The 27,503-nt window shown below is 39.5% G+C and overlaps 1 protein-coding gene across 2 annotated transcripts; it reads left to right on the top strand.

Moving 5' to 3' along the window:
* On the top strand, nt 1–27,400 carry LOC131254762 (uncharacterized). Of its 2 annotated transcripts, XM_058255490.1 has the most exons (6): nt 1–146; nt 603–727; nt 2,408–2,504; nt 3,916–4,025; nt 24,755–24,829; nt 26,912–27,400. In XM_058255490.1, the coding sequence occupies exons 1-6, from the start codon at nt 77–79 to the stop codon at nt 26,960–26,962; spliced, it is 528 nt and encodes a 175-aa protein (XP_058111473.1). In that variant the 5' UTR covers nt 1–76; the 3' UTR covers nt 26,963–27,400. The 2 variants fall into 2 exon arrangements, with proteins under 2 accessions (XP_058111473.1, XP_058111474.1); XM_058255491.1 differs by lacking the exon at nt 24,755–24,829.
* The last annotated feature ends 103 nt before the right edge of the window (nt 27,401–27,503 follow it).

Below are 27,503 nucleotides of genomic sequence, written 5' to 3'. Positions count from 1 at the left end.
CTCTCCCTCTCTCTCTCTCTCTCATTATTAGATAAAAGAGAGAAATCTCTCTTCCATTATTAGATAATAGAGAGAAATGGGGAACGCGTCGTCGATGCTGACTCAGTACGATATCGAAGAAGTTCAAGAACACTGCGACAATCTCTGTATGTTTAATCTCTCTCCCTCTTTCTCTGATCCATTGGATGTACGGATGGTAACTACAACCGTCCATCTGGTGGGCCAGTGTAGATACTGTTAAGGAATTTCCTCACTTCTGCCCTACCAGGTGATGATCTGGACCGTTCATATTGAATATCCCACCATTGATGGGTCCAATGTCGAAAATCTCCTGAATTGGAGATTTTTACCGTCCATACAACGTTGGAAACTGCTTTTCGGGATGGTTGCTACTAGCTTGCCTTTCTATGGAGTGGAAGATCTACTGCGAAGAGATATTTGCCATGTGCTTGATTTATGGTGGGACCTTCTAGATGAACGGTCTTGATCATCACGTGGTGGGGCGGAAGGAGCAAACTGCCTTAACATTTCTCTTCTATCATTGTCTGTCTCTTGTTTTGTAAATACAAAGTTAATTCAGTTCTTCTGGGTGGTAAATTCAGTTTCGCAGCAAGAAATTGTGTCGTTGTATCAGAGATTTTGTCAACTCGATCGAAGTGCGAAAGGTTTTATATCTGCAGATGAGTTCTTGTCTGTTCCTGAATTTGCCGTCAATCCTCTGTCTCAGGTACTAGACAGTCCTCTGATATGTTTTCATATTTCTTTCAATTATACATTTGTATAGAAGTGCTAATACAGCGCATACCTGCATGTGTACACATGACACACATAAGAATTCTCTTAAACTAAGTGCTTGGATGAACTCTCTTAATTGAATGTGAACGGTTGCCTGAGATTGTTTAAACCGCTGTGGTTTTCCCACAAGACTCACTTCCTATCAAATGCCTAGAATCAACCGAAAGGTGTGATGATTGGGCTTGCATGAGAAGTAAATTTCCATTGAAGGGCTACTTCCTAATTTTAAATACAATGAAAAATCATTTCAATTTGGTCATTTCCTCTTCATATAATTGATTTTTCACAATTCAGTATGGTTTTGCATCCACACAGCTTTACATATAGCATGTACTTATGATCAGTAGTGACTTTGAAATATAATATAAAATTTTCAGCTTAAATTCGAAAAGATTTTGTAGATGGTTGTCAATTTCCCAACTTTGATTGATGAAACATGATGCATTTTGAAGAACACGATATATAATGTTTGGCTGCCCAGAACAGCCTGGTGGGCCTCATGTGGATGGGGCATGCTGTGAAAATCCCCATTGTTGGATGATTCTAACTCCTAACAGATCAATCGGGCCCATGTTTTTCTCTTTTAGTGTGAACTGTTGATTGTAACCATCCATTTTGTGAGCCACCAAACAGATGGAAAGGGTTCTCTGATGGAGGGAATTTTGGCCATGACTCATCCATGATGGGTTCTACTAGATGAATGGTTTACATTACCAGATGGTGGGCCCAGAAAAATAAAAGGCACCAGCTAGCTTGCCTTAACATCGTAATATAATTTATTTTTTTAACTTATTCAGCATGTTGCAGAGGTTTGTCATTTTTGCCACTTTTCTCTTAATCTTTCATTGGACCATGATGATGCTTATCAAAAAATTGCGGGCAGGAGCAGTTTTCTGCCTTGCCTCATGTCAGACTCAAGTAACCTGTCGTGGGTAATCATATTTAAAGAAACGAAACATGTGAGGAGATGCGGCTGGCCTGATTGACGTGGCACTTGGATAGACCCAGCTATGAGATGCTGTTCAGGGGCTGCTGTGTTCACAGCATAGCTAGTAGAATCTTTCCACTTTTAGTTTTATCATATTGTAGCCATACATACAGTCAATCATGTTCTTTTCTTGAATGTACATGATGCTCAATCAAAGGAAACAATGCCAAAAATTGGTACAGTAGCCCACCTTTCTGCAACCTAAGCCTCTGATAGAATCAACCCATCATGGGATAGAACATGCCTAGTATGTCCATGCCAGATAATCTTAGCCATCTGATGGAAATGGGCAATTACAAGCAATTGTCCACATTTAACAGGGGCCAAATTGGATTTGGATCATCTGATGGGTGATTTTTGGGATCATACATAAAATATGGTGAATCTATATGAACAATTGGAGCATTAAAAAGTGGATCCTGCATATACCATTAATTTGGCCAAGAAATTACTCCATTATCATTATGTTTCCTCTAAACTTTAGCTATACACACACACACATCTTCAACGGCTGATTCTTCACTTCTCCGAAGGACAGATTTCATATGTTCACTGTGCTCTTTTCTAGTTTCTGGCTTCATCTCATATGTTCTCTTATTTAATGGCCAGTATATTTCTTTGCAGAGGCTGCTTAGAATGGTTGATGGCTTGAACTTCAAAGACTTTGTGGCCTTCCTGTCAGCCTTCAGTCCTCATGCAAGCCTTCAACAGAAAATTGAACGTAGGGTGGTCTAACCTTGACCATGAATTTTTCCCCATTTATAGACTCCTCAAACATATGGGCAAAGTTACTTTCCTATTTTTAACCAAGCGAGTAGTTAGTTCTCGATTTGTTTACTGACACTTATTCAATAAGAAGCTTGAATTAGGAATTAGAGTTTGGAAAGTTATTAGCAACACTATAGATACATACATATACTACACGTATGGTGTGATTTTTAAGAACTATTTGAGAGAGAACTCAGTTTTTATGCTTCCAATGATTGGATTCTTTAGAAGAGTGATTCTTTGTAGAGTTGTGATGCCGTGAAAGACTGTTTGAAGTTCATTCAAAAGTCCTTCATCTATTCTTGTAATTTCCACTGCTGCACGGAGTTTGTTGGGAAGAATTTTCTGCAACAATCACTACAACTTTTGGGTACATTACATCCTATTCATCATCGTCGTCGTCATCATCATCATCATCAAAGCCTTATCCCAACTAATTGGGGTCAGCTATACGAATTCCGTGATGCCATTCCACTCTATAATGGACCATGTCCTCAATTAAACCATAGGGCCTCAGTCGTTCTTACTACCTCCACCCATGTCCTTTTGGACCTTAACATTGCCCTTTTAGAGCCTTCAACTTGAACAGACCCACCTTTAACTGGTGCAGTTGTTGGTCTCTGTTGCACATGGCCAAACCATCTAACTCTACTTCCCCTATCATATTACCTATTGCTGCTAATCCTAATTTGGCTTGAATGCATTCATTCCTATATCTCTCCTTGCTTGTCTTACCACGCATCCAATTCAACATCCTCATTTCTGCCATGCTCATCCTATGAACATTCTGTTCCCTGACTGACCACATTTATCCTATCCACTTCTCATTTAATTTGGATTCAGATCATAGGGTCACATTGTTCAGAATTTTGGTCGAAAGTAGCAACTATATCTATCCTAATTTAGTAAGAAAGGTAAGCTACAAGTCAGTGGTTTACTAAACTTATAGAAACTTATGGATAAGTTAGGGGTTTACTAAACTTATGGATAAGTTATGGATAAGTTAGGAAAGCCTTTAAAGTGTTGGAAATACTAATTACATAGGAGTGTAAGGGTTTTATAGTCTTCTCAATTGGTAGTTACAAAAATGAAATGAGAAAAAAGAGATGCTTGCTAGGAGGAGATCCTCTAAATTTTTGGCGATCTCAATTCTATTGGGAGTGATGCTAAATATGCATGGTGTAATGTCATGCTTACTGAAGGTGTGGTGCTATGTAGTGTCACGCTAACCCTACTTGAGGTATTAGTTAAAAATATGGCACATGATTTTACAATATCAGCCAATTTGCAATTTTTAATCAGTGCTTTGGGGATGTTGTTTCCTGTTTGATGTTATCAACCATTTAACTTTCATTCTTTTTCAGTCATCTTCAAAGTATATGACTCGGATTGTAATGGGAAGGTGACTTTCAAAGATATATTGGAGGTGTTGCGAGATTTGACAGGCTCGTTCATGTCTGAGAAGCAAAGAGAGGTAACATTTCTATTTTATTTGATTATTTTTTTCTTCCATTTTACCTCCCATTTTGTATACAACAAAAGTCTTTCATTAAAAAATTTAGGAGGTCAATTTGCATCATCTTTTCCTGTAATATATTGCGCTTGTATGTTGCCACTGGGTGTTATCGAATGGAAGCCTCTAAATTTGGTTGTAACTCATGGAAAATATGGGTAGTTTTGTTTAGCAGATACCTAGTGTTTGGTGGCTACTTCAGCCTCTGAAAAACAGCTCTTAGAAGTATTCCAATTATTTCACGTTATTATTCAAACGCCTGACTAGCATCGTAAAATTGCTTAGGTTTCAAAGAGATTTTATCTGGAGAAGTCCTCTAAAGGTGTTCATTTTGAAGTAGAGGATGTCTCTTGGGTTTGTTTCTGGAAGGATCTTTGATGCAGAAATAGACCTCTTTGTTCAGACTTGGGATCACTGTTCAGTTTATCCACAGAGAGGGATGTGATGGTTACACAATGCTGCTTGGTGGTTCGGGGAGTGGTGATTTGGGACCCATGCATATGTAGAGCTCTCTAAGATGAAGAAGCTACTCCACAATTCAGTTCCTTTGTCCAATACAAGTGGTGTTGGATGCTAGATGGTTTTACATTATGGTCAATTCATTCTATAAGCATCTTAATGATGGTGAAACAGAAAGATGGAAGTTCCTACTGCTAGGATCTGATCATATCAAGGTCCGCTGAGCCTGATGGCTGTGCCTTTCACTTGGTCAACTTAAATAAGGTGCTTATCATAAACCATTAAGGAGCAGAATGATGATCACTACAAATGCTTGTATTCTATGTTTTGAATAATGCATAATCGATGTTACACTATATTATCCATTGCTCCTTTTGTTGGGGTTAGGTGGAGTTCCCTTGCTCATTTTGATATGGTTTGAGTCAGCCCGCTTGATCACTAATACTTACATACCTAGAATTGGGGCATCCATGGAAAGACCTTTGGAAACTGTATTTGCTGTGGGGTTTTTGGTCGAATGGAAAGGAACAAAATTGCAGAAGTAGAACTTTCGATCACAAAGTGGCATTGCTAGAAGTAGAACTTTTGATAACAAATTGGCGTAAGTGATCGCCCAACTTCTTCTTTTTTTTTCATTTAAATATATATATATATATATATATATATCAAAAAATTTAGGAAAAAGTTTGTGTAATTAATACAAGTGATCCAATTTGTTTTTTTTTTTTTTTGTATTTCATTATAAATTTTGTAATTTGTTAATTACTAAATGATTACATTACATTTAAATGACTTTTAGACCATCTAAGTTATTTAAGTAACAATCAAAAAGTACACACTTACACTAAGTCACCAACAAGTAACAAATAACAAATAGCAATTTATTAAAAATATAGAAATTTTATTGATAACTTGATGAGTTACTTCACTTGATGTATAAATGGTACAAACTACAAACTAATAGTAAAAAAAAAAAAAAATTTAAAACGACTCTACAATTTACAGTTTACAATTACAATTTCCAGTTTACAACCGTAAGTTATAACTTACAACTTACAAAATTACAATACCATTTACAAAGTTGCAACTTATACAACTATATCTATATACATCCTTCCCTCTCCCATTGTGGCACATCATCACAATTATCGTCGGAATTATCTCCATCTTCGACATATACTTCATCTTCTTTTGTTTCTTCATCATCGGTTCGCACTAGTTGCTCATCTACATCTAATGGTTGATCATGTTGATCATCTTCTTCTTGTATCTCTTCAATCTCATTCTCATGTTCTTTGGCCTTGATTGCTACTAAGCCTCGTGTTACTTCTTACCCCTCTTCTCCGCCTTTGAGTTGAAGAACCTTCTCCAAGTGCCGATCCAAATGCAGCATCTTCTACTTGGGTCCATGTTAGGTCCTCTCCTAGAAAGACCGGGTCGTTGGACTTGGGTTTCAAAGAAGAAGATTGGGAAGAAGACATGAAGAAATGACTTGATGTTAACTAAATAGTAAATTGTAATTGAAAATTAGAAGTGCCTTTTTATTGGCAAAATGAAGTTTTTTGGGGAAAAAAAAAAAGAGTCAAATGTCCAATGGTCAGATTTCTAACCGTTGGACACTAATGGCATATGCGGCGGTCACATATGCGATTATGTGATCGCATAAGCATAATCACTCATGCGATTACACATGACAACATTGGTCAGGGTTTAACCAATTCATGGAGAATATGGAACTGATTAATATACCTATGCATGGAACCAAATTTACATGAACGACCTATCAATAAAATCCTGTTATGTGTTGTCTTAATCATTTTCTGATATCAGCATCTTGGGAGGAGTTATTCCCGGAGCCTAATCTTTGGGCCTTGCCGAGAAGGATGTACTCACAATCTGTTGTGCTTGTCCTCCAAGTTTGAATCCTGGATCCTAAACCATTCAGGTTTTAAATCATGTGGATAGATCATCCCCACTTCTCCCGTCTTATTGAACAATGGTGGAATGGGGCTGGTATCCAAGGCAGGGCAGGGCAAGTTCGGCGGTAAGCTCTGGGTGTTGAAGGGAAAATTGAAAGCTCGGAGCAAGGCAGAGTTTGGCAACATTGCAGAGCAGAAATCTTCTTTACATGCTCATGTGCTACAGATTGAGCAGGAGAAAGGGGATCAGGGAATGCTTTCAGCTGAGAGATCTGCTCTGAAAAGAAAAATTAGCAGAGGAATTGGAAGCCACGCTAAGAAGGGAGGAAATTCACAGAAGCAACTGTTGCAAAAGAAATGAACGAAGGAAAGTGAGAATAATTCAGTATATTTCCACAGAATGTCTAATGCAAGACGAAGAGAAAATTACATATCCTCGGTGCAGAAAGGAAACCTTTTCCTTTCTTCTGTTGAGGAGGTCAGTGGCTGCTTTGTGAAACATTCCCAGAATGCATTTGCAGAAGAATTTTCGAGGAAGCGTACTCTTGAAGCCTGAAGGTGTCCAGTTCGACGAAATATCCCAGTCACAGGCATAGATGCTGGAACAGGAGTTCAATGAGGAAGAAGTAAAGTTAGCAATATTGGGTGACAAAGATGATAAGGCTCCGGGACCTGATGGGTTCCCTGTCAGATTTTACTAGGTATGTTGGAATATTATTAAAGATGATCTGATAGCGGTATTTCGTGATTTCTATGAAAATGATGCTACAATTGAGCCAATTGGTGCTCTTTCATTGCTCTTATCCCCAGGAAGGAGACTGGAAGTGGCATCGAACTACAGGCCTATTAGTTTGGTTGGTGGTGTCTATAAGATAATTGCTAAAGCTCTGTCCAGAAGGATGCCAAAGGCCAACGTGTTGATCAACTTGGATACCCAAAGCGCGTTTTTTGTGGGTAAATCTGTGATAGACAGTCCATTCATTGCCACTGAACAAGTGGATGAGTCTCTAGAAATGGAGGTAAATGTTTCTCGTTGAAGATAGATATTGAAAAAGCCTATGATAGTGTAAATTGGGCTTTTCTCCTCTATCTACTTCAGCAGATGGGCTTTGGGTCTAGATGGAATAGGTGGATGAAAGTGTGTGTCCTGTCTCCTTAGTTCTTGGTTCTAGTCGATAAAGCTCAGAAAGGTTTCTTTAAGAGTGAAAGAGGCCTCGGGCAGGGGGATCCTCTATCGCCTCACTTGTTTCTCATAGTGGGAGAGGCTCTATGCAAACTCATCCATAGAGCTGCCAATATGGGGTTGATAAAGGGGATACATCTTAGTGGAGAGAAGATGAGGCACGTTCAGTATGCAGATGACATCATGCTTTTTGAAGACAGATCTATTCAAGAAGCCAAAAATCTTAGAGACATTCTTACATGCCTTGAAATAGTTTCTGGCCTGTGGGTAAATGTTTCCAAGAGCATTATCTCTGCCATTAATTTGGATGGGGCCTTATTAAAAGAGATTGCTCGTGATGTGATATGCAGGGTGCCTACAGAGAATAGTAACTACCTGGGTATTCCTGTAGTTCTGAGAAGCGGAGTCGGTCACTGACTCACTGTGACAGAATGATTGAAAGGATTCAAAGCAGGTTGGCTTCTTGGAAAGGTATGTTGCTACCGTCTGAGGGCAGAATAACTCTCATTAAGGCAGTCCTTTCTAATATGTCAGTTTAACGTATGTCTATCCTGAGATGTCCCGCAATGTTATCTCCAAGATTGAATTTATACGGATGAATTTTTTGAAACATTAGTGAAGATCAGCACAAATTTCATTTAGTTGCTAGGGAGCAAGTTTGCAAACCTGCAGAAAGTGGCAGGTTGGGAATTGGCGATATGAAATCGGTGAATATTTCTCTGTGCAACAAATGGTGGTGGAGATTGGGTTCAGGCGAAGAATCCCTTCTGAGGAGATTCCTTATAATTAAATATGGGCTGTCTGCGAATGGGTGGGATATTTAGGAGGCATCAAGAAGAAAGGGTTCTGCTATATGGTGGGCAATTTCTTGGGCCAGCCAGTTCTGTTGTGGATTTATGCGGTTCAAAGTTGGTAATGGGACTATCATCAGATTCTAGGAAGACCAGTCTATGGGGATTCCATTTTGAGGAATAATTTTGAAGACTTGTATGTTATAGCTAGGAATAGAGGAGGTGTGGTTCAGGAATTCTATGCCAGAGTTGGAGGCGAAGTCGTATGGGGGTCTATATTCAGACACAATCTTAAATACGAAGAGATATCATTGTTGTCAAGAATTCTTGGGCTCCTTAGCAATTGATCCCCGGGAGGCTCAATGTAAGAGAATAATGGACCCTTGAATCAGAGTGGTCATATTCAATCAGATCTACGGCTAAAGAATTGTTGGGTAGAGAGTCATCTAGTCAGATCCCATTCTATGGGTTGTGGAATGTGGTTAGCCCGATGAAGGTTAAGGCTTCTGCTTGGATAGCTTGCCTGGGTAAGGTCTTAACGATTGATAGTATCAAGAAAAGGGGCATGGCAATACCCAATGGATGTGTGATGTGTTGCTGCAATGAAGAAACGGTGAACACCTCATCATCAAATGTCCAGTTGCCTATCATGTGTGGTCTTTATTTCTGTAGGAATTTGGGATGAGTTTGGTCTTACTAAATTCATTTTGGATTTGGTAAGTGGCTAGTTTTCTCAAGCTTGGGGTTCTGCTGGTAGACATCTTTGGAAAATGGCATGCCTTACCATGATGTGGGTAATCTGGTTAGAGAGTAACAAGTGGAGCTTCAGGAGCAATAAATCCTGAGTCAGTTATATGAATAACAAGATCTTCTAGTTCATGCAACTGTGGCATGGAGAGAATTCATCATTAGATGTGGTTCCCTGCTTGCTGTTCGATGCAAACTACAAAGAAGTCCTTCAGTGGAATCCTTTTGCAAATGTGACCAAAATCTCCTGGAAGCCTCCCCCAGATGGCATCTTTAAAGTGAATTTTAACGGTTGCTCTTATGTGAATCTGGGATTTGATGGAATAGGAGGTTGCATTAAGGATCATTTGTGAATCTTTCCCATGGCCGGTGGAAATTTGGAACTCCAACTTTGCAAACACTGCAGCAATATTGCAAGGTGTTTAAGATGTTGGTCAGATTTAGCTTCCTCCCGGCCATTATGGAATGTGACTCCAGAAACTTGATTGGATAGGCGATCTTGAGAAAATGTCTGTAGCAAGTGGCAGATATGCTAGAGGTGTGGGATTTATGTAGAGGTAACCAGATAGTGTTCTCCTATGTTGGCAGAGATGCCGATGATGTAGTGGACATGTAGTCAAAGCAAGGAGCATCGAGGCAACCAGTTGTGGTGTTCAATTTCAGAGCTGATTAGATGGTGCATCGTGTTTTCTGTTAGGGGTCATGATGCTTCTTCTTCTTTTTTCTTTTCTTTTTTTCTTTTTTCTTTATTTTCCTTTTTTTGCCAAATTTTTGGCTGGATTAACATCTTGTATTCTTATTTTTGGTTTTAGCAATAATTTCTAGTTTACCCTTTAAAAAAAGATCTAGAAGTCTAGTATTGTTGTACTGGGTTCTACAAGTGGAACATTTTATAATTTGGTTAGCAAGGTATGCAAAACAGTTACGTAACAGCTCTTATGGCCATAGTGTAATGGTAACAATATTCATTGTTATGTGTTACAGGGTTGTAACGGTTGTTACAGAAGAAACAATCCGTAATGAACCCGTAATGGCCATTACAGTTGTAACAGTCCATTCCGATCAAGGACAATACAGGTTTTTTCCTCTTTTTAAAATAAAAAAAAAATGAGAGACCATAATGGCTGTTTCGACCTCTATTGTAATAGTAACGGTGGTAGCCATACGGCCACCATTACCATTACGAAATACTTTGTTGGTTAGACTAGAGAAGAAGGAGGAGGAGAAGAAGTAAAGATTCTTTCAAGTATTGGTTACAGGGATCCATGGCTTTACAAGTTGTTGGTTCAGTAAAATAGGTAATTAAGGATCCAATTGTGTAATTTGACTTAAATTACTTTTAAAGGGAGTCTTTATTTGGGAAGAGTGTAGCCATAAAACCACATATGATTTATTTTTTTCTTCTTTCTTTTTTTTTTATGTTGATGTAAAGTCAAGGATGATTGGTATATGATCAAATAAGATACGTTTATTTTTGGAATTAAGAATTCCTTCCATCATATCGATGCACCAAATGACCAATGTATATTAGCTTTAACTTTATGAGTATGTTTCTTGTTTCCCACATTTTGTTTTTACCAATCTTTATAGCTGTATTTTCTTCGATATTCTCTCTACACCATATCATGCACACATCGTTGTTGTCATCATCTAAGCCTTATCCCAAGTAATTGGGGGTCAGCTACATGAATCCTTTTCCACCATTCCACTCTATCAAGCGCCATAACTTCAATTAGGCCATAGGTCATCGAGTCTTTTCTTACTACCTCCACCCACATCCCTTTGGCTTTCCTCGCTTGTGCTTTTAGAGCCTTCAACTTGTACCTACTCTCTTCTTACTGACATAGTTCGTGGTCTCCCTTGCACATGGCCAAACCATTGAAGTCTACTTTCCCTTATCTTTAGGGGTGTATACAAACCGGGCTAGCCCAGTTAACTTGCTCGACTCGGCCCAAAAAAACTCGACTCGGCCCGACCCCGAATTGAGTTCGGGTCAGGACGGGCTAGTTTTTGCAGCCCGAAACTAAGTTCAGGCTGAGTTCGGATACGTCCAAGTTCGGCCCGACTCGGTCCGAAACCCGACTCGACCCGTCCCGACTCGGCCCGACCCGTCCCGACTCGCCATACTATATATACCCCTTTTAAAAAAACCCTAGGTCGCTTTCCCCTTTCCCTTTTGAGAAAACGCCCGACCCCAGCTATCCCCACCAAACCCTCTCCCCTGCTCACTCTCTCCCTGCCCAACCCCACCAAATCTCTCTCTCTCTCTCTCTCTCTCTCTCTCTCTCTCTCTCTCCACCTCTCTAAGCTCTCTCTCTCTCGCTCTCGTCCGACCAAAAGAGGTCGTCCGCCTCTCTCTGATCGTCCGACAAGCAGAGGCCATCCGCCTCTCTCTGCTCGTCCGACCACCAGAGGCTGTCCGCCTCTCTCTGCTCGTCTGACCACCAGAGGCCGTCCGCCTCTCTCTGCTCGTCTGTCCGTCCGACCACCAGAGGCCATCCGCCTCTCTCTGCTCGTCCGTCCGTCCAACCACCAGAGGACCTCCGCCTCTCTACTCTTCTCGCCGTCCATCCAGCAGAGCTCGCTCGTCTTTCCGTCCAACTGCAACGAGTATGATTTCTCTCTCTCTCTTTCAGTGTGAATTCCAAATCTCTCTCTTTTTGGTGTTTATGCTCTGAACAACTGCGTGCTCATGATTTTTATGGAAAATCTGAAGTGGGTTTTATTTGGGTAGAGAAGAGCTTCAATCGTTCTTTGTTCTAGTTGCTATTTTGGTGTGAATTTTTTTCATAATAGAATTATATTGGGTCTCATGGAGTTCTTTATATGATATTATTGTTAAGTTGCTAAATTACGTCTTTGTGTGAAGGAAGTTGGGGAAATTTGTAAATCTATGGCTAGTGAATTAGGGGATATTGGGGTTTTGGGGAAAAATTTGGCTGTGATGATGGGGAAGAATTGGGAAATAAAGAAGGGAAAGAAAGGCAAACAAATCCTAAGGAATGGAGCTGGCTTTGATATCAAAACTAACGTAACCAATTTGAAAATAATAATTTTTTTTTTTTAAGATACAATTTTTTTTTTCTTTCACAAAGATCAAACCACAAATATTGATATCTACTAGTCTAGTAGCAGCTATTCTAGTAGTCTCATATTCTCACTCTCTTCTGGCAACGTGTATTATAGTGTTTAGTTAGATTTTATGGTAAGTTTTTCCCTTTGCAAACATGTTCTCATCAAGTTGGACGTTGCATTCATGCAACGTGCATGTTGTTGACTAGTGCCTGTGTGCATGTGTTGGCGTGTCTTCTAGCCAACTATTGGCAGCCACTACAAAAATATCACACTGTTTGGATGATATTTGACCTCAAAATGCTGGTCATCTTTGTTGTAACCACCCATTTTAGAAGCCACAGATTGAATGGCTAGTATCATCTAACAAAAGTATTTCTTTAGAAGTACAAGCAATCCAAAGCAGGTTTCATTGAATAGACAATTCAAATTTATGCTTGGACCTATACATATATGGATTGTTTTGTATGTTGTTGCTTGGATGCTTGGGATCTTCTTATCGATGTGATTCTTACATCATTACCTGCAAAGACTTGGCTAGAATAAATTAATAGTCCAGACAGATGTTTGGATGGTCTAACATGTCAATAGAAACTAATTGCATGGTAAGGCTATAATCCAACTAGTGGTATATAGGGAAGGATCCAATACAATAGTTTTACCATAGCCTTATGATACAACTAGTTCCACATGATATAAGAATGAGAGCACTGATACCCCTTAGTTCACATTTGTCCTCCATGTTAGTGGTGGTTAAGTTAAAATTGAATCATGGATGCATGGTCTAATTGGGCATGCCACATTGGTTGTTTGGTTATTATTAGTACCCTGTTGTTCACATTGTCCTTCATTTGAATTGGATGCCTCCTAACTGGCCAAGCCGGACCAGTTGGAAATCACGGCCCATGCCAACACAAGTATGGTGCATCCCACAGACAACACTATTTTTTATGAGAAAATTTCTAGTACCTTGTCATGGTTTTAGATGAGTTTTTTCTCTATTTGAAACAAAATTAAACAAAAGAGTTATGGAGCCTGTTTTTACTGTTTCAAAAATTTCTAGTGCGAATTGATATGATCTTGGTGTTTATATACATGTCGGTTGCTATTTAAGATCCTCTATACCAATTGGATGGTAATGGTAACCTTTTGGACTTCTATAAAACTGTGTGGTTTCTACACACTGTACAACTGTAGACACCGTCCATAAGGTTAGTAAATGTTTAGTTCTACTATAATTTAGACACTATTATTTGATTATTATCTTTTATTACAGGTTTGAGATAATTCAGATAAGTTGATATGCCTTTAGCTTGGCTTCCTTTTGCTTTTAAATAGGACTTCATGTATGAGTATATAGTATATACTAGAAAGCTCCACATGGAATATTTTATCACAAATGTTTTCTGTTTTTGTTAGTTAGTCTTAATCTATGCTTATACCAATTGCCTATTAGATATATTTTTATTTTTTTTGTTCTTATTGTTGTAGTATAGGATAATCAGTTGCCCATTTGAGGATTTCTATATTGTCAGACATAGATTGAGTGTGTTCATGGATGTATAGAAATTCTCAAATTGTCCCTTTTTGGATAGTTCAATGTTGGATAGATAGTAATGTTTTCATTTATTCTAATTTAAATACGCATACTTGTTTCGGTTCGTCTCTCCTAATTCTCTCTGGATATATTTCTTCCATTTACTTCCTCATCAAATATCCACACTTTGTGTAGATAGTTGACGTGTGAATCAAATCCAAGATTAATATATTCTGGAGAGATAAGGGGAGATGCTGCCGAAATTTTGGCGTGACATTTAAATTAAATAATGAAAGCATTACTATCTATTCAACATTGAATGGGTAACTGATTTAATTATTTTTTATATTTTTGTTGTAGTATAGGATAATCAGTTACCCATTTGAGGATTTCTATGTTGCTAGACATAGATTGAGTGTGTTCATGGATGCATAGAAATTCTCAAATTGTCCCTTTTTGGACAATTCAATATTGGATAGATATTAATGTTTTCATTTATTCTAATTTAAATGCACATGCTTGTTTCGGTTCGTCTCTCCTAATTCTCTCTAGATATATTTCTTACATTTACTTCCTCATCAAATATCCATACTTTGTGTGGATAGTTGACGTATGAATCAAATCCAAGATTAATATATTCTGGAGAGATAAGGGGAGATGCTGCCGAAATTTTGGCGTAGCATTTAAATTAAATAATGAAAGCATTACTATCTATGCAGCATTGAATGGGTAACTAATTTATCCGCTTAGGAAATTCTTTACTAAGGTAAAAGGATAAATGAAATTGTTTCATATCTTTAGATATAGCTAGTGATGATGAAGTCCCACCTAACCCTAGTACCGGTGCCGGTGCGTCAGCCACCTCACCACTTGTTGTTGAGGGAGAGGGGTCTTCAGCTGCAAACAAAGGAAAGAAACAGTCAGCTGTCTGGGATGATTTTGAAGAAGTAGTAGTTAACAATGTCCCCAAGATCAGATGTATGCACTGCAAAAGTCTATATACCAAAAGTGTCGGGGGGTCGACGTCTCATTTAAACAGACATAGACAAAGCTGTGCAAGGAGACCTAGACTTCCACGTTCAGGCCAACAATTGTTATCGTTTACAAAGTCCGAAGGATCTGCTTCTGAAGGTACACTTACCACTCATAAGTTTGAAAAAGGAAAACTGAAGGAGTAGTTTGCAAAGCTTATTATCATTGATGAGCAGCCATTTAAGATGGTAGAGAGTGAAATATTTATGGGATACAGTAAATACCTTAATCCTCAGTTTGAGAAGGTCTCCCGTGTTACTGTGAAGAGCGAGTACATGAAGATGTATGCCAGTGAGAAAATGAAGCGGAAAGCAGTTTTAGATTCGGTTTCAAGGGTAAGTTTGACTCTGATATGTGGACGGCGCAAAATCAAAGAAAGGGTTACATTTCATTGACTGCACACTATGTTAATGAAAAATGGAAACTCTACAAGAGAATATTGAACTTTCGCCACCTTTCACCTCCCTATTCCGATCTGGTTATTTCAGATTGCATTTACAACTGTCTACGAGATTGGGGCATTGAAAAAAAAGTCAGTTCATTAACTTTAGATAATGCTTCAACAAATGACAGTGTCATACAATTCTTACGTAACCAGTTCAAGGCAACCGACAATTTATTTTTTGAGGGAAAAATATTTCATGTTCGGTGTTGTGCACACATTTTCAACTTAATTGTACAAGAACGGTTGAGATCAATTGACCAAACTAAAGAAAATGTGAGGGAGAGTGTGAAGTACATAAGAGGCTCGCTGTCAAGATTGAGTATATGGAATGACATCGTCTAACGTTTGAATTTTACGTCTCCAAAAATGTTGAAGCTAGATGTATGCATGCGTTGGAATTCCACTTTTGAGATTTGGATTCAGCTCTAGAATTGGAACATGCCTTTCCAGAATATGCAGCGCATGATAGAACATATGCTTGGTTGCCTACTGATGATGATTGGAGCAAAGCGAAAGAAGTTCATAAATTTTTGAAGGTTTTTTATGAATGTACGAAAATATTTTCTGGCAATAAGTTTCCTACAGCAAATATGTTTCTTCCATCTGTGTGGAGGATCAAGGATGCCCTGAAGAAAGCTACTGATGACGGTCCATTTTTTCTCCAAATCATGACAGGTGGTATGCAAATGAAGTTCGATAAGTACTGGGATGATTGTCATCTGATAATGTCCTTAGCTGTTGTTCTTGATCCTCGGCGCAAAATGAGTTATGTTAAGTACATCTTCACGAGAATTTATCCTACTGAAAAGGCAATATCTGAAACCTCGAAGGTTCGTGACGCAATCGAAGCATTGTACAACGCATACATAACCACAGTGTCCACACCAAGTGCTTCTGAAGTTAGATCGTAAGTTACTTCAAGCTTCGACGATGTTGATTTCATGTCTTTCTTTGCAAAAGAAAATACAGACACAGACACGAAAGAATCAGAGTTAGACATGTATCTCAAAGAGTCGGTCGTACTACGGCAGGATTCAGAGTTTGATGTTTTGGAGTGGTGGAAATTGCGAGTTAGTGAAGGAAAATATCTTACACTATCGACGATGGCACGAGATATTTTATCAATTCCTATTTCAACAGTGGCATCGGAATCTGCGTTTAGCACAGGGAGCGGGGTCGTGAGCAAGACTAGAAGTTCCCTTGCACCAGATACAGTAGAAGCATTAATTTGTACACAAGATTGGTTACGTCCGAGTCTAGGAGGTGATCTTGATGAGGAAGATGAGGAGAATGTGAATGAAGCCGCAACACATGAAACAACAGCAATATGATGGATGTTTGGGATGGATGTTATGATCTTGTTAGTTTATTTGAATTTGCAAATGTTGTAATAGGTACTCTTTTGACTTTTATTTTTATTTATCTATTATGTTGATGGATGTTATGCAAGCTGCGCAATGCATTTCTACATCTATTTGCTGACTTTTATTTTTATTTATCTGTTATGTTGATAGATGTTATGCAAGCTACGCAATGCATTTTTACATCTATTTGCTGAGTTTTATTTTTATTTATCAGTTATGTTGACTTTTATTATTTTTTAATCCATAAATTGCTTTTATCTTATGTTGATATTTCATTATTGTTAAAAAGCCTAAAATACTTTTCCAATACAATATGTTGATATGTCTTCAAGCGAACCATCGGTTAACGTTTGGGACTATGGTTCCTTAGTCCATTCTCCAAAGTCTGGAAAGTTCAAGATTTTGTGTAATTTGTGTGGAGCCAAGTTTGTTAACAAAACTAATCGGCTCAGATTACACTTATCCTGTCGGGGTGGAGATGCAAAACCGTGTCCTAAAGCCTCAAAAGAAATCCAAGTTCTTTTCCAAGCAGTTCTTGATTCAAACAAAAAAGCTTCCACTCCCCAATCCAAACTTTCTGAGGCAGAGAAGGAAGCTAAATTATTAGCATTGGAAGAAGAACAATTTCAACTCGCCTTAAAGCGCAGTATGGAAGAGGCTTCTACACATCAGCGATGTCCTCCAAGACCACATGATGTCGAAGCAGGTTCAAGCTGCACGGGTAAAAAGAAAAATAGTAAGAATTCAGCTAAGTTTCTCTCCAGTCTGGGTGCGTTTTACAGGACGTTGGGAACTACGTATAAATCTTCTCACAAAAATAGTTTGAAAAATCTAATTCAAACTATACAAGAGGAGGGCGATAAAAAGCTATCTCCACCTTCTGAAGAGGGAGAGGTGAATGAGTACGTATATGAAGATTTATATAGCAGCACGGGCTCAGATGAATCTCCTCGACAGTAGTTAATAGTGTATGACTGTATTCAGTTTGTATAAAATGTTTTATTTTATGCTTTGTCAAATGTAGTAAATGTAGTAAAATTATAATATATCCTCTCTCTCATGAACTTGTAAATTGTAATGGGACGTGGATTACCTACCAAAGCCCTTCCCATAAACTTGCCGTAAAGTTCAAAACTGGCTCGAACTCGAAGGTTCGAAACTGGCCCAAACTCAGGTTCGAAACTGGCCCGAACTCGAAGGTTCGAAACTAGCCCGAATTCGGCCCAAACTCATCCGATTACTGCCGAGCCGAGTTCGGGCTGGAGACGTTGGCCCAGTGACTAGGCCAAGCCGGGTTCGGGCCTAGACGGGCTGAGGCCAGTTCGACTCGGCCCAACCCGTGTACCCCCCTATTTATCTTATTACCTATTGGTGCTACTTGGTTTTTACTTAATCAACAGATAAGTATGTTTGGTAGACAACATACTTATCATCCACAAAGTAGAAAAGCATATTTGGTTTCCAACATCATAAGTAATTATCCGAAATTTTGTTTGGCCCCCCTCACATCCACCATCCATCATGTGGGGCCAACCTTTGACGTGAATCATTCATTGTGTGGGCCCCACCTTTGATGTGGGTCGTCCATCATGCAAGGCCCGCCTTGGTTGTGGGCCATTCATTATTAGGGGGCCAACCTTTAATGTGCACAGTTCATTAGATAAGGCCCACATTTGATGTTAGTCATCCATCATGTGGGGCTCATCTTCAATATCCATCGCCCATCATGTGGCGCCCACCTTTGATGTGGACCATCCATCATATGGGCCCACCTCCAATGTGGGTCATCCATCATGTGGGACCTGCCTTGGATATGGGCCACTCATCATTGGGCCAACCTTTGACGTGAATTGTCCATCATGTGGGGCCCACCATTATTAATTATCCATCATGTGGGGCCCACCATTATTAATTGCCCATCATGTGGAGCCCACCTTTGATGTGGGTTGCCCATCATGTGGGCCTCACCTTCAATGTGGGTTGCCCATCATGTGGGGCTTGCCTTGGATGTGGGTCATTCATCATTAGGGGCGGACATTTAATGTGGATTGTCCATCATGTGTGGCCACCTCAATATGGTCCATCATCATGTCTGGCCCACTAGATCATCTACCCATTCATTGGATGATTTTCCATTCTCATGAACTTACAAGGGGTTCATTGCCACAGAGAGCATATTCCCTTAAATAATTTCTCAGGTTGCTCTGTCACCAATGAAAATGAAGGAAATAAGTTACTTTTCAAAGTTGAAAAGAAAAAAATAACTTATGAAAATAAGTTACTTTTTCTAAAAAGCTACTTATTTAAGTTTAATAACTAAACTAACTTATTTAAGAAAGTAACTTATTAACTTACGTGAGTTTTTAAAAAAAGCTACTTATTTGGTAGAATCCAAACGGGCCCTTAATGATGCACCAAAGATCAAATTGAACTTGAACACAAGGATCCAGTTATGTACCAATTATTGATTCTTGATTTCACCTCTAAATGCTCCAATGCATCTCCGATCAATCCAATCACAGTAAAAAATTAAGAAAATCACTTTATGCAAGAGGCCTTATGGAATCACACCGAAGGACTCCAAAATCAGGCTTCTAGAGTTTTCAATCCCTTTAGGATACAAGAAAATCTTATTTTATTCATTCAAAAAATCATCATAATCTCTCTCTAATAATCCATATACATGGCTTTATAATCAAGATATTAAGTCCTCCCTACAATAAAAGAAGCCTATGGTAAAGACTATTGTCCCACATAAAGAACTTACCTATTTTGTCTCAACTTTCAATAAAAAGGTTAACAAAATATGAAAATTAAGCTAGAAAATTGGGCTCTCACAAAAATCTAAATATATCTACTGCATAGAAAGCAAAAGAGCTCATTGGTTATGTAGAAGTCCCAAAAAGTGAAATACCCAATTGGTATATGGTCCAAAAGACAATACCGTTGGAATTATTGGTCCCATTGTCCTACTGTAAAGTATATCCAGCCATCTGATTGACCCGTTGGCCTCACAGGTCAGTTGGACTATTGGATGGGCCATCCAAATGGACCGGTGGGCCCCGCAGACCAATTAGACAATAAATCTGATGCAGGACATGAAATTTTAAACATGATATGCAAAAATTCCAGGCTTTAGATCATGCTAGTTCAAAACAATCACACAAAATTCCACATCCTACATAAAGTCAAGCACTCAATCAAGGGGAATCTATGCGAGTCCAAGCCTACACATATTAAGGTTGGATCAATTAAAATTATAGACCAAACAAAACTCAAAGAAGAGTAAATTCATCCACACATGCACAAAAATATTTTTCCAATCCAAGGGATTCATGGATTTCAATTCAAGGAACCCTAGGGTTTAAAAAGGGCATGGAAATAGGGATTTAGGACAATCTAAGGTTAGGGTTAGGGAAATCAGGTGAGAGAAGAGCGAAAGAGAGGAAAGAGAACCTGGAACCGATTCCGCACATGTGGACAGCTAACCCGCCTGACGCACGTGCACTGGTGGTGGCCCGCACGTATGTGGGGCCCACAAATCAGAAAAAGGCCAGCTTGGTCTTGGTCGGCCAGGGGTGGGCCACCTTCCCTCCAAGTTTCAGGCTAAACGGACGATTGGTTTGATCACGGTGCTCCGCCAAAGTTTTAGCCTTCCTACAGGGCCAGATTCCGAAATTCTGTTGTAGGGGGGAATTGCTGCAAAAGTATGATGGATTTGATGATTGGTTGGTCGTAGGAGAGGGTGGATATTGATGGTAGGAGATGGAGGCGAATCGGGATGGGTATGGCTTTGCACCACGATAGTTAGCCCTTCGAAGAAGGGAGAGTTTCGCACCCAATTGGATTTTCACAACTTGGAGAGGAGCAAGAAAATGCAAATATTTTATTCAATCATCAATGAAAAAAAACCTACAAGAGGTATCTATTTATAATAAAACCCTATACCCCAAAACTCACGACATGTGCGCAACCTATTACTTAGAGATGAAGTAACCACAAATAACAACTAGTCAAAACAATCTAGACCATCCATTATGTTCCTAATAACAAAAAAACCAAAAATCAAAGTACTAGATTGTTTAGAATAGTGGGCCACGATCATGAGAACCCATGGTGGGATTCACATGACGATCGGGTCCACTCCAAAGGACTAAAACGCAGTCCTCTAGTTAGGAGGTCCTCCCTGGACGTCAGCATCGATCCAGATTGACGGTGGGCTCCTCCTCCTCCTTAAGTACGTGCGGGGGGGGGGGGGGGGCGTGCATGTGCGCGAAATGTCCCCATCAATTCTCCCCAGTTGCAAAGGTTTCGCCACTGGCAAAACAAAACTCCTGAATCGCTCCGAGATGTCAGGATCAAGTCTCTAAAGTTCCTCCTCAATGAGCCACGTACTGTCTGAAGATGGTCGTGACTTCCACTTGACCAAGAACTTTTGAAATCTGTCATCCGACGTCGATACTATCTGATGGTCCAGAATATCCTCTATCTCCTCTCTGGGTGTGGGAAGGGTAAACATAGAAGGTAGAGGTTAGGAAGATAGGTCGGGAGGGGGCCATGGATCAAGGGAAAGGTCTGGGAAATCATGATGGTTAGGTGAAAGGCCGGACAATGTATCAGTGGTCCTCTTGTAACTAGATCCTCCACATTGAATGTGAAACTGATTCTCATGGAATGTGGAAGATATACCACATACGCATCGAGACCGTTTCGTTTTATAATTTTGAATGGTCTAGCACTATGCGTATGTAATTTATGAACGACTCCCTAAGGGTACCGCTCTGGCCTGATGCGAATCATTACAGAGTCCCCTACATTGAATTCCTTGAATCGTTTATGTTGGTCTGCAAAAATTTTATAATGTTCATTACTAGTAGTAATCTTTCGCCTGATTTCTTGATGCAATGAGTGAATGTGATGCGCAAAAGACTCTGCAGACTCTGATGACCCATGGGACAGTGACATAGGAACAAGATAAATAAGTTTCCTAGGTTTATAACCAGTAATGACTTCAAAAGGACTTACACCTGTGGACCTATCGACAGAACTATTAAACGCAAACTTAGCTATGAGTAGTACGGTGCCCCACGTCCTGGTGTGTTGTATATCCCTCATAGGGGGGAACTCATCCGGTAGATCATCAGGAAAGACATCACGAAACTCATCCACTACCGGAATGGCCTCAATGGGTAACTCTACACTAGCCTCTGGTGCACTCTCTCTAGCCACAAGGCCGTATATGTCGTACCACTCAAAATAGTGGTCTATGTCTGCCAACCAATCTAGAAAAGTTTTAGGGTCCAAGTGACCATCAAATGTGAGGGCATCTACTCTAACTCCTTTGAGAAGTTGCACATCAGGGTCATAGTGGTCTTGATGTCCCTCACAGGGTGGATGCACAGGTGCGCGCCAATAACCGATTCGTTGACCACCTTTATTCCTTGGTCTATCCTCCTCACCACCTGCCTGAGATTGGGCATCTTCCCCAATGGTGGGGTTTGCCCTAGCGGAGGTCTAGTTGAGTAATGCGCACATCAAGCTATTCAAAGCGTTGGTCAATACGTTGTTCCAAGCGCTTACCCAAAGACTCAAACTGTTGGGTCATTTTGTTCATTAATTCTTGCAATTGCTTCATGTTTAGTGTAGGGTGCAAGCTAAAGTCACGACCCATACGTGTGAGCATACAACTACTAACTCAACTTGGGGACCTTCTAATACAACTATATGCGCCTAGACGGGACTAAATGCTCCTATAGGACTCTATATGGGGGAAACGACACAATACTACTCAATTTCCATTAACCTATCAGCCCAAAGAATCTGTCAACAGAAAATCCAACAAAGAGATTTGGGGATTTTCTGATAGTAGAAAATTCAGCAATGTGAATTACTAAGTTTCTGATAACAGAAATATCAGCAGCTTATATCAGGAATTATAGACCTCTAAACAGCTCTATATGATGAGACTTAATGCATAATGGACATAAACAAACTAATCCCTAAACATGCAATGCATTCCCATACAAGAACCCTAAGCTTTGATACCAAATTTGATGCAGGACATGAAATTTTAAACATGATATGCAAAAATTCTAGGCTTTAGATCATACTAGTTCAAAACAATCACACAAAATTTCACATCCCACATAAAGTCAAGCACTCAATCAAGGGGAACTATGCGGGTCCAGGCCTACACATGCTAAGGTTGGATCAATTAAAATTATAGACCAAACAATACTCAAAGAAGAGTAAATTCATCCATACATGCACAAAAATATTTCTCCAATCCAAGGGATTCACGGATTTTAATTCGGGAAACCATAGGGTTTAAAAAGGGCATGGAAATAGGGATTTAGGACAATCTAGGGTTAGGGTTATGGAAATCAGGTGAGAGAAGAGCGAAAGAGACGAAAGAGAGAACCTGGAACCGATTCCGCACGTGTAGACAGCTAACCCGCCTGACGCACGTGGCTGGTGGTGGCCCGCACGTGTGTGGGGCTCACAAATCAGAAAAAGGCCAGCTTGGCCCTAATCTGCCAGGGGTGGGCCACCTTCCCTCCAAGGTTCAGGCTAAACGGATGATCGGTTTGATCACGGTACTCCGCCGAAGTTTCAGCCCTCCTGTAGGGGGAGAATCGCTGCGAAAGGATGATGGATTTGATGATTGGTTGGTCGTAGGAGAGGGTGGATATTGATGGTAGGAGATGGGGGCGAATCGGGATGGGTGGGGCTTCGCACCACGGTAGTTAGCCCTTCGAAGAAGGGAGGGTTTTGCACCCAATTGGATTTTCACAACTCGAAGAGGAGCAAGAAAACGTAGAAATTTTATTCAATCATCAATGAAAATAAAAAACTACAAGGGGTGTCTATTTATAATAAAACTCTATACCCCAAAACTCGTGTCATGTACGCAACCTATTACTTATAGATGAAGTAACCACAAATAACAACTAATCAAAGCAATCTAAACCATCCATGATGTTCCTAATAACAAAAAAAAAAAAACTTCAAAATACTAGATCGTTTAGAATAGTGGGCCACGATCATGAGAACCCATGGCGGGATTCACATGACGATCAGGTCCACTCCAAGGGACTAAAACGCAGTCCTCTGGCTAGGAGGTCCTCCCTAAATGTCATCATCGATCTAGATCGACGATGGGGTCCTCCTCCTTACGTATGTGTGTGTGTGTAGGGGGGGGGGGGGCGTGGCGTGCATGTGCGCGAGATGTCCCTATCAAAATCATGTCCTGTCCTATCTGATTCAATTGGATCACTCCCATCCAAACAGGCCATATTTGCGTCAAAAGCATATCATAATTAATTGCACATCAAATCCAAACAGGCCATATTTGTCTCAAAACTGTATCATAATTAATTTCAAGACAGCACTACTCTAAGTTGGTTAGACTATGTAAGAACAGATAATGGGTACTTGTTTCCTGAAAAATGTATTGATGATCATGTCTGTGAAGCAAGGAGCGGTATAGTTTCTCTCTTGATTTTGTTGTGGCACTGTAAATCTTGTAGGAGGACCTGATGCCATGGAAACATTTCTTTTCAATATTATCAATCCAGTATCTTATTCTTATAGCCCTTGTTGAAGCCTTAGCATTGTTCTTCCATTGCCTTAGCATTGTTCTTCCACTAAAAGAGAAAAGCCTTACAATTGAATTCCTAGATGGGGCATTTCCCTTCGTTACATCATAACTGCTTTGGATAGCTTTCTTATTTCCTAGTAACTTGTGGAAGAAAATGGGAAATCAAGATCATCATCATCGTCTTTGTTGTCTTCGTAGCCTTGTCCTAGCTATTTTAAACAACAGGAAAGCAAGATACTTTGGAAAATGTTGTTTAGAAATTTTGGCATAGATGGGTGTCCCTACTTCCAGAGCTGCACTTAGGTTTCATGTTTTTCCTTTCCTGTTCATTTTTTTAGCATTGTTGATTTTATTAACCTCAGGCAATAGGTTAGGCTGCATTTTTAAATGTTCCTTTGGTTTTGCATCTACACTTGTATGGTAGTTATATCTTTGTACATATGTGCTCATGGACAAGGTTGGTGGTTTCACATCTTTTCAGTTTATCTTTGTATATCATCATGCCCTTGTTGTTGTTGTTGTTGTTGTTGTTGTTTTTTAGCAAGTCTTGAGCCATGTATTGGAGGAAGCTGGTTTCACAACGGATACCTCTTTATCATTGGATGATTTTGTTAAGGTATTGTACCTTCCATCTGGAAACTAAGCTTGTTCTCAAGAAATTATACTAAAAATGATTTAGCCTTTTTAGTCTCTTAAATAAAATAGGAAACTAAGCCTTAAACTATACCTGCTTGGAGAGCAAGTTCTCTAGAAACGATAAGAAGAAACCTAATTTTTCTAGAGGAAGTCCACATGACTGTGGGGGGCTTATGCCCAATAGTTGGTCTCTATGGTCCCAACTGTCCCAAAAATGAAAATATTATTTCCCTTAGGCATATTAGATGATACTTGGGACCATAAGGTCCAAACACAAGGGCTTAATGCCTTTTATTCATACGTCTGCAAAGTGGGGCCTCCTCTTGGCCCTATGTTGGTGATCGGTGTCTTCCCTTCCGGCATCAGTTTACAAGTGCCATTTCGCACCTGTGCACCAGAAAGATACATGATAGAAGGAACTTCTCTTATTTCAAGTTCAAAGATGTGTTAACAGAAATTGTTTCTAAGCATAAATTTCTTTTTTTTTTTCCTTGTTTTCTTTCTTTCTTTCTTTCTTTTTTTTTTTCAAGTAAAACTACAGCCTAAGGGCATTCCATTCATAACATCAAAAACTAAGAAAATAAGTTACAAACCCAAATCCCAGTCCTAAGCTTTTTTTTTTTTACACACACGCACACACCCTACACACGCACGCCGTAGTGGAATTTCACCACCTATGGGTACTCGAACCCTTGACCCGGTGTTGAAACTCCTGAGAGTCTACCACCCGAGTAAGAGTAAGGACCCGGTGTTGAAACTCCTAAGCTTGATGTTGAATGTTGAAGAAGAAGAAGAGGAAGAACGAAACCTCCCTTTTCTATGTTTCTCTAAATTAAAAATCATATTCTTGAGTTTCCAGTTTGATCTGTTGATTCCTGTGTTGACTCGACCTAGTGACTGACCAAGTCTAGGTTCAAAGCTTGGTTTTGAGCCATATGCCTATAGTACTGCAGATCATAATATTATCTAGATGTCTACCTTCATAACACATGCTCCAAGAAGGCATGATTTAGATCAGTCCAACAAATAAATGAAGTTCAATGAGAAGCTGCTATGGTTCAAACATAACTGATATCCTTATCCTTTCCATTCTCAAATTTGACCTCCTTCCCTCTCAAAGGTCTACTGTTGCAACAAAACACCTGACACCTTCTACTGAATTGAACTTCTCAAAAGATGACTCAACTACAATCCCCTGATTGGTTCTATCAGATTAAGATGCAAAATACCCTTGGATTGCCCAATTAGTGTGATTTCATGCTATGCTCTCCATCCACGTTGGGGCCCACAATTTGGATGGTTCGTACATGCATACCATGTGCTTTGTAGATGAGTATCTACGATTTTAAATTTATTGAACTATAGCAAGAATCATCGTCGCCACCGTCGTCGTCGTCGTCATCATCTAAACCTTATCTCAACTAATTGGGGTTGGCTACATGGATCCTGTTTTGTCATTCCACTCATTCAAAAGCCATAACTTTAGTAGACCATAGGTCAATCAAGTCTTTTCTTAGCTCTTACTACGTTCCCCCCATGTCCTTTGGGGCCTTCCACTTGCCCTTTTAGAGCCTTCCACTTGAATCGACTCACTCTTTCTAACCGGCACAGTTTTGGGTCTCCATTGCACATGACCAAATCATTTAAGTCTACTCTCCCTCATCTTAATACCTATTGCTTCTCCTCCTACATTCCTTTGAATGCATCCATTTCTAATTCTATCCTTCCCCGTCTTGCCACTCATCCATCTCAACATCCTCATTTCAGCTACACTCATCCTACAAACATGTTGCCTCTTAACTGCCCAACATTCTGTCCCATAAAGCATGGCTGGTCTTATAGCTATCTTTTAAAATTCCCCCATTCAATTTGATTGGTACACATCAGTCACATAAAGCTCCAGACGCACGAACCATTGCAAGAGTACAACCCACTAAAGAGAGTAGATTGTTCATGCTTTCCTAAGAAAACCAACTTGAGATTTACTAGCTTTCAACTGTTTTAAGTGTTTATTCATTTGAATAATAGAACCACTTACATTATTGCATCACCTCTTTTTCAGATTCTTGGCAATACAGGTCTGAAGATGGAGGTTGAAGTCCCGGTTGATTAGATATTCTGTCTGGCTTTTCGACACTTTCTGGATTCCTGTTGAGTACCTGAACCAACTCAGCGCGCTCTTTCCCAATCAAATGAGAGGAACCCTGTGACTATGTAATGCCTAGTTTTCCAACAATAAAGGAATGCTTGTGCTTATCAGCAAAAGTAATTTGTATGATTATGCTATAAATTAGTCGGTGGGTTCTCATGTAAATGGTCCATTTGCTTCTAGCTCTATTCATTTATTTATTTTCTGATGGTGCTTTACAATTCCATATAATGTTGAAATTACATGGTTGTATGCATACAGGCGATAGAAGCAATTATACACATCAGTCCGTTCACGTTTGATGATGAATTCTATATAGATAATTCAGTAACAGAAGTTTAATATTCATTTACAATGTAATTTTGATGGACATGAATGTAGTAAACAGAATTATACTATTCATTTACCTTGTAATTTAGATGGACATGATTTTTCATACATTCAGTCAATATCTCTACTACATGTAACGTTACTAGAGGGGAACATGTTTATAAGATGTGTAGCT

This window comes from Magnolia sinica, chromosome 9 (genome assembly GCF_029962835.1).
Source record: "Magnolia sinica isolate HGM2019 chromosome 9, MsV1, whole genome shotgun sequence".
Classification (NCBI taxonomy): domain Eukaryota; kingdom Viridiplantae; phylum Streptophyta; class Magnoliopsida; order Magnoliales; family Magnoliaceae; genus Magnolia; species Magnolia sinica.
Note: the sequence above shows the minus strand (reverse complement) of the source record. Positions and strands in the feature narration are given on the sequence as shown.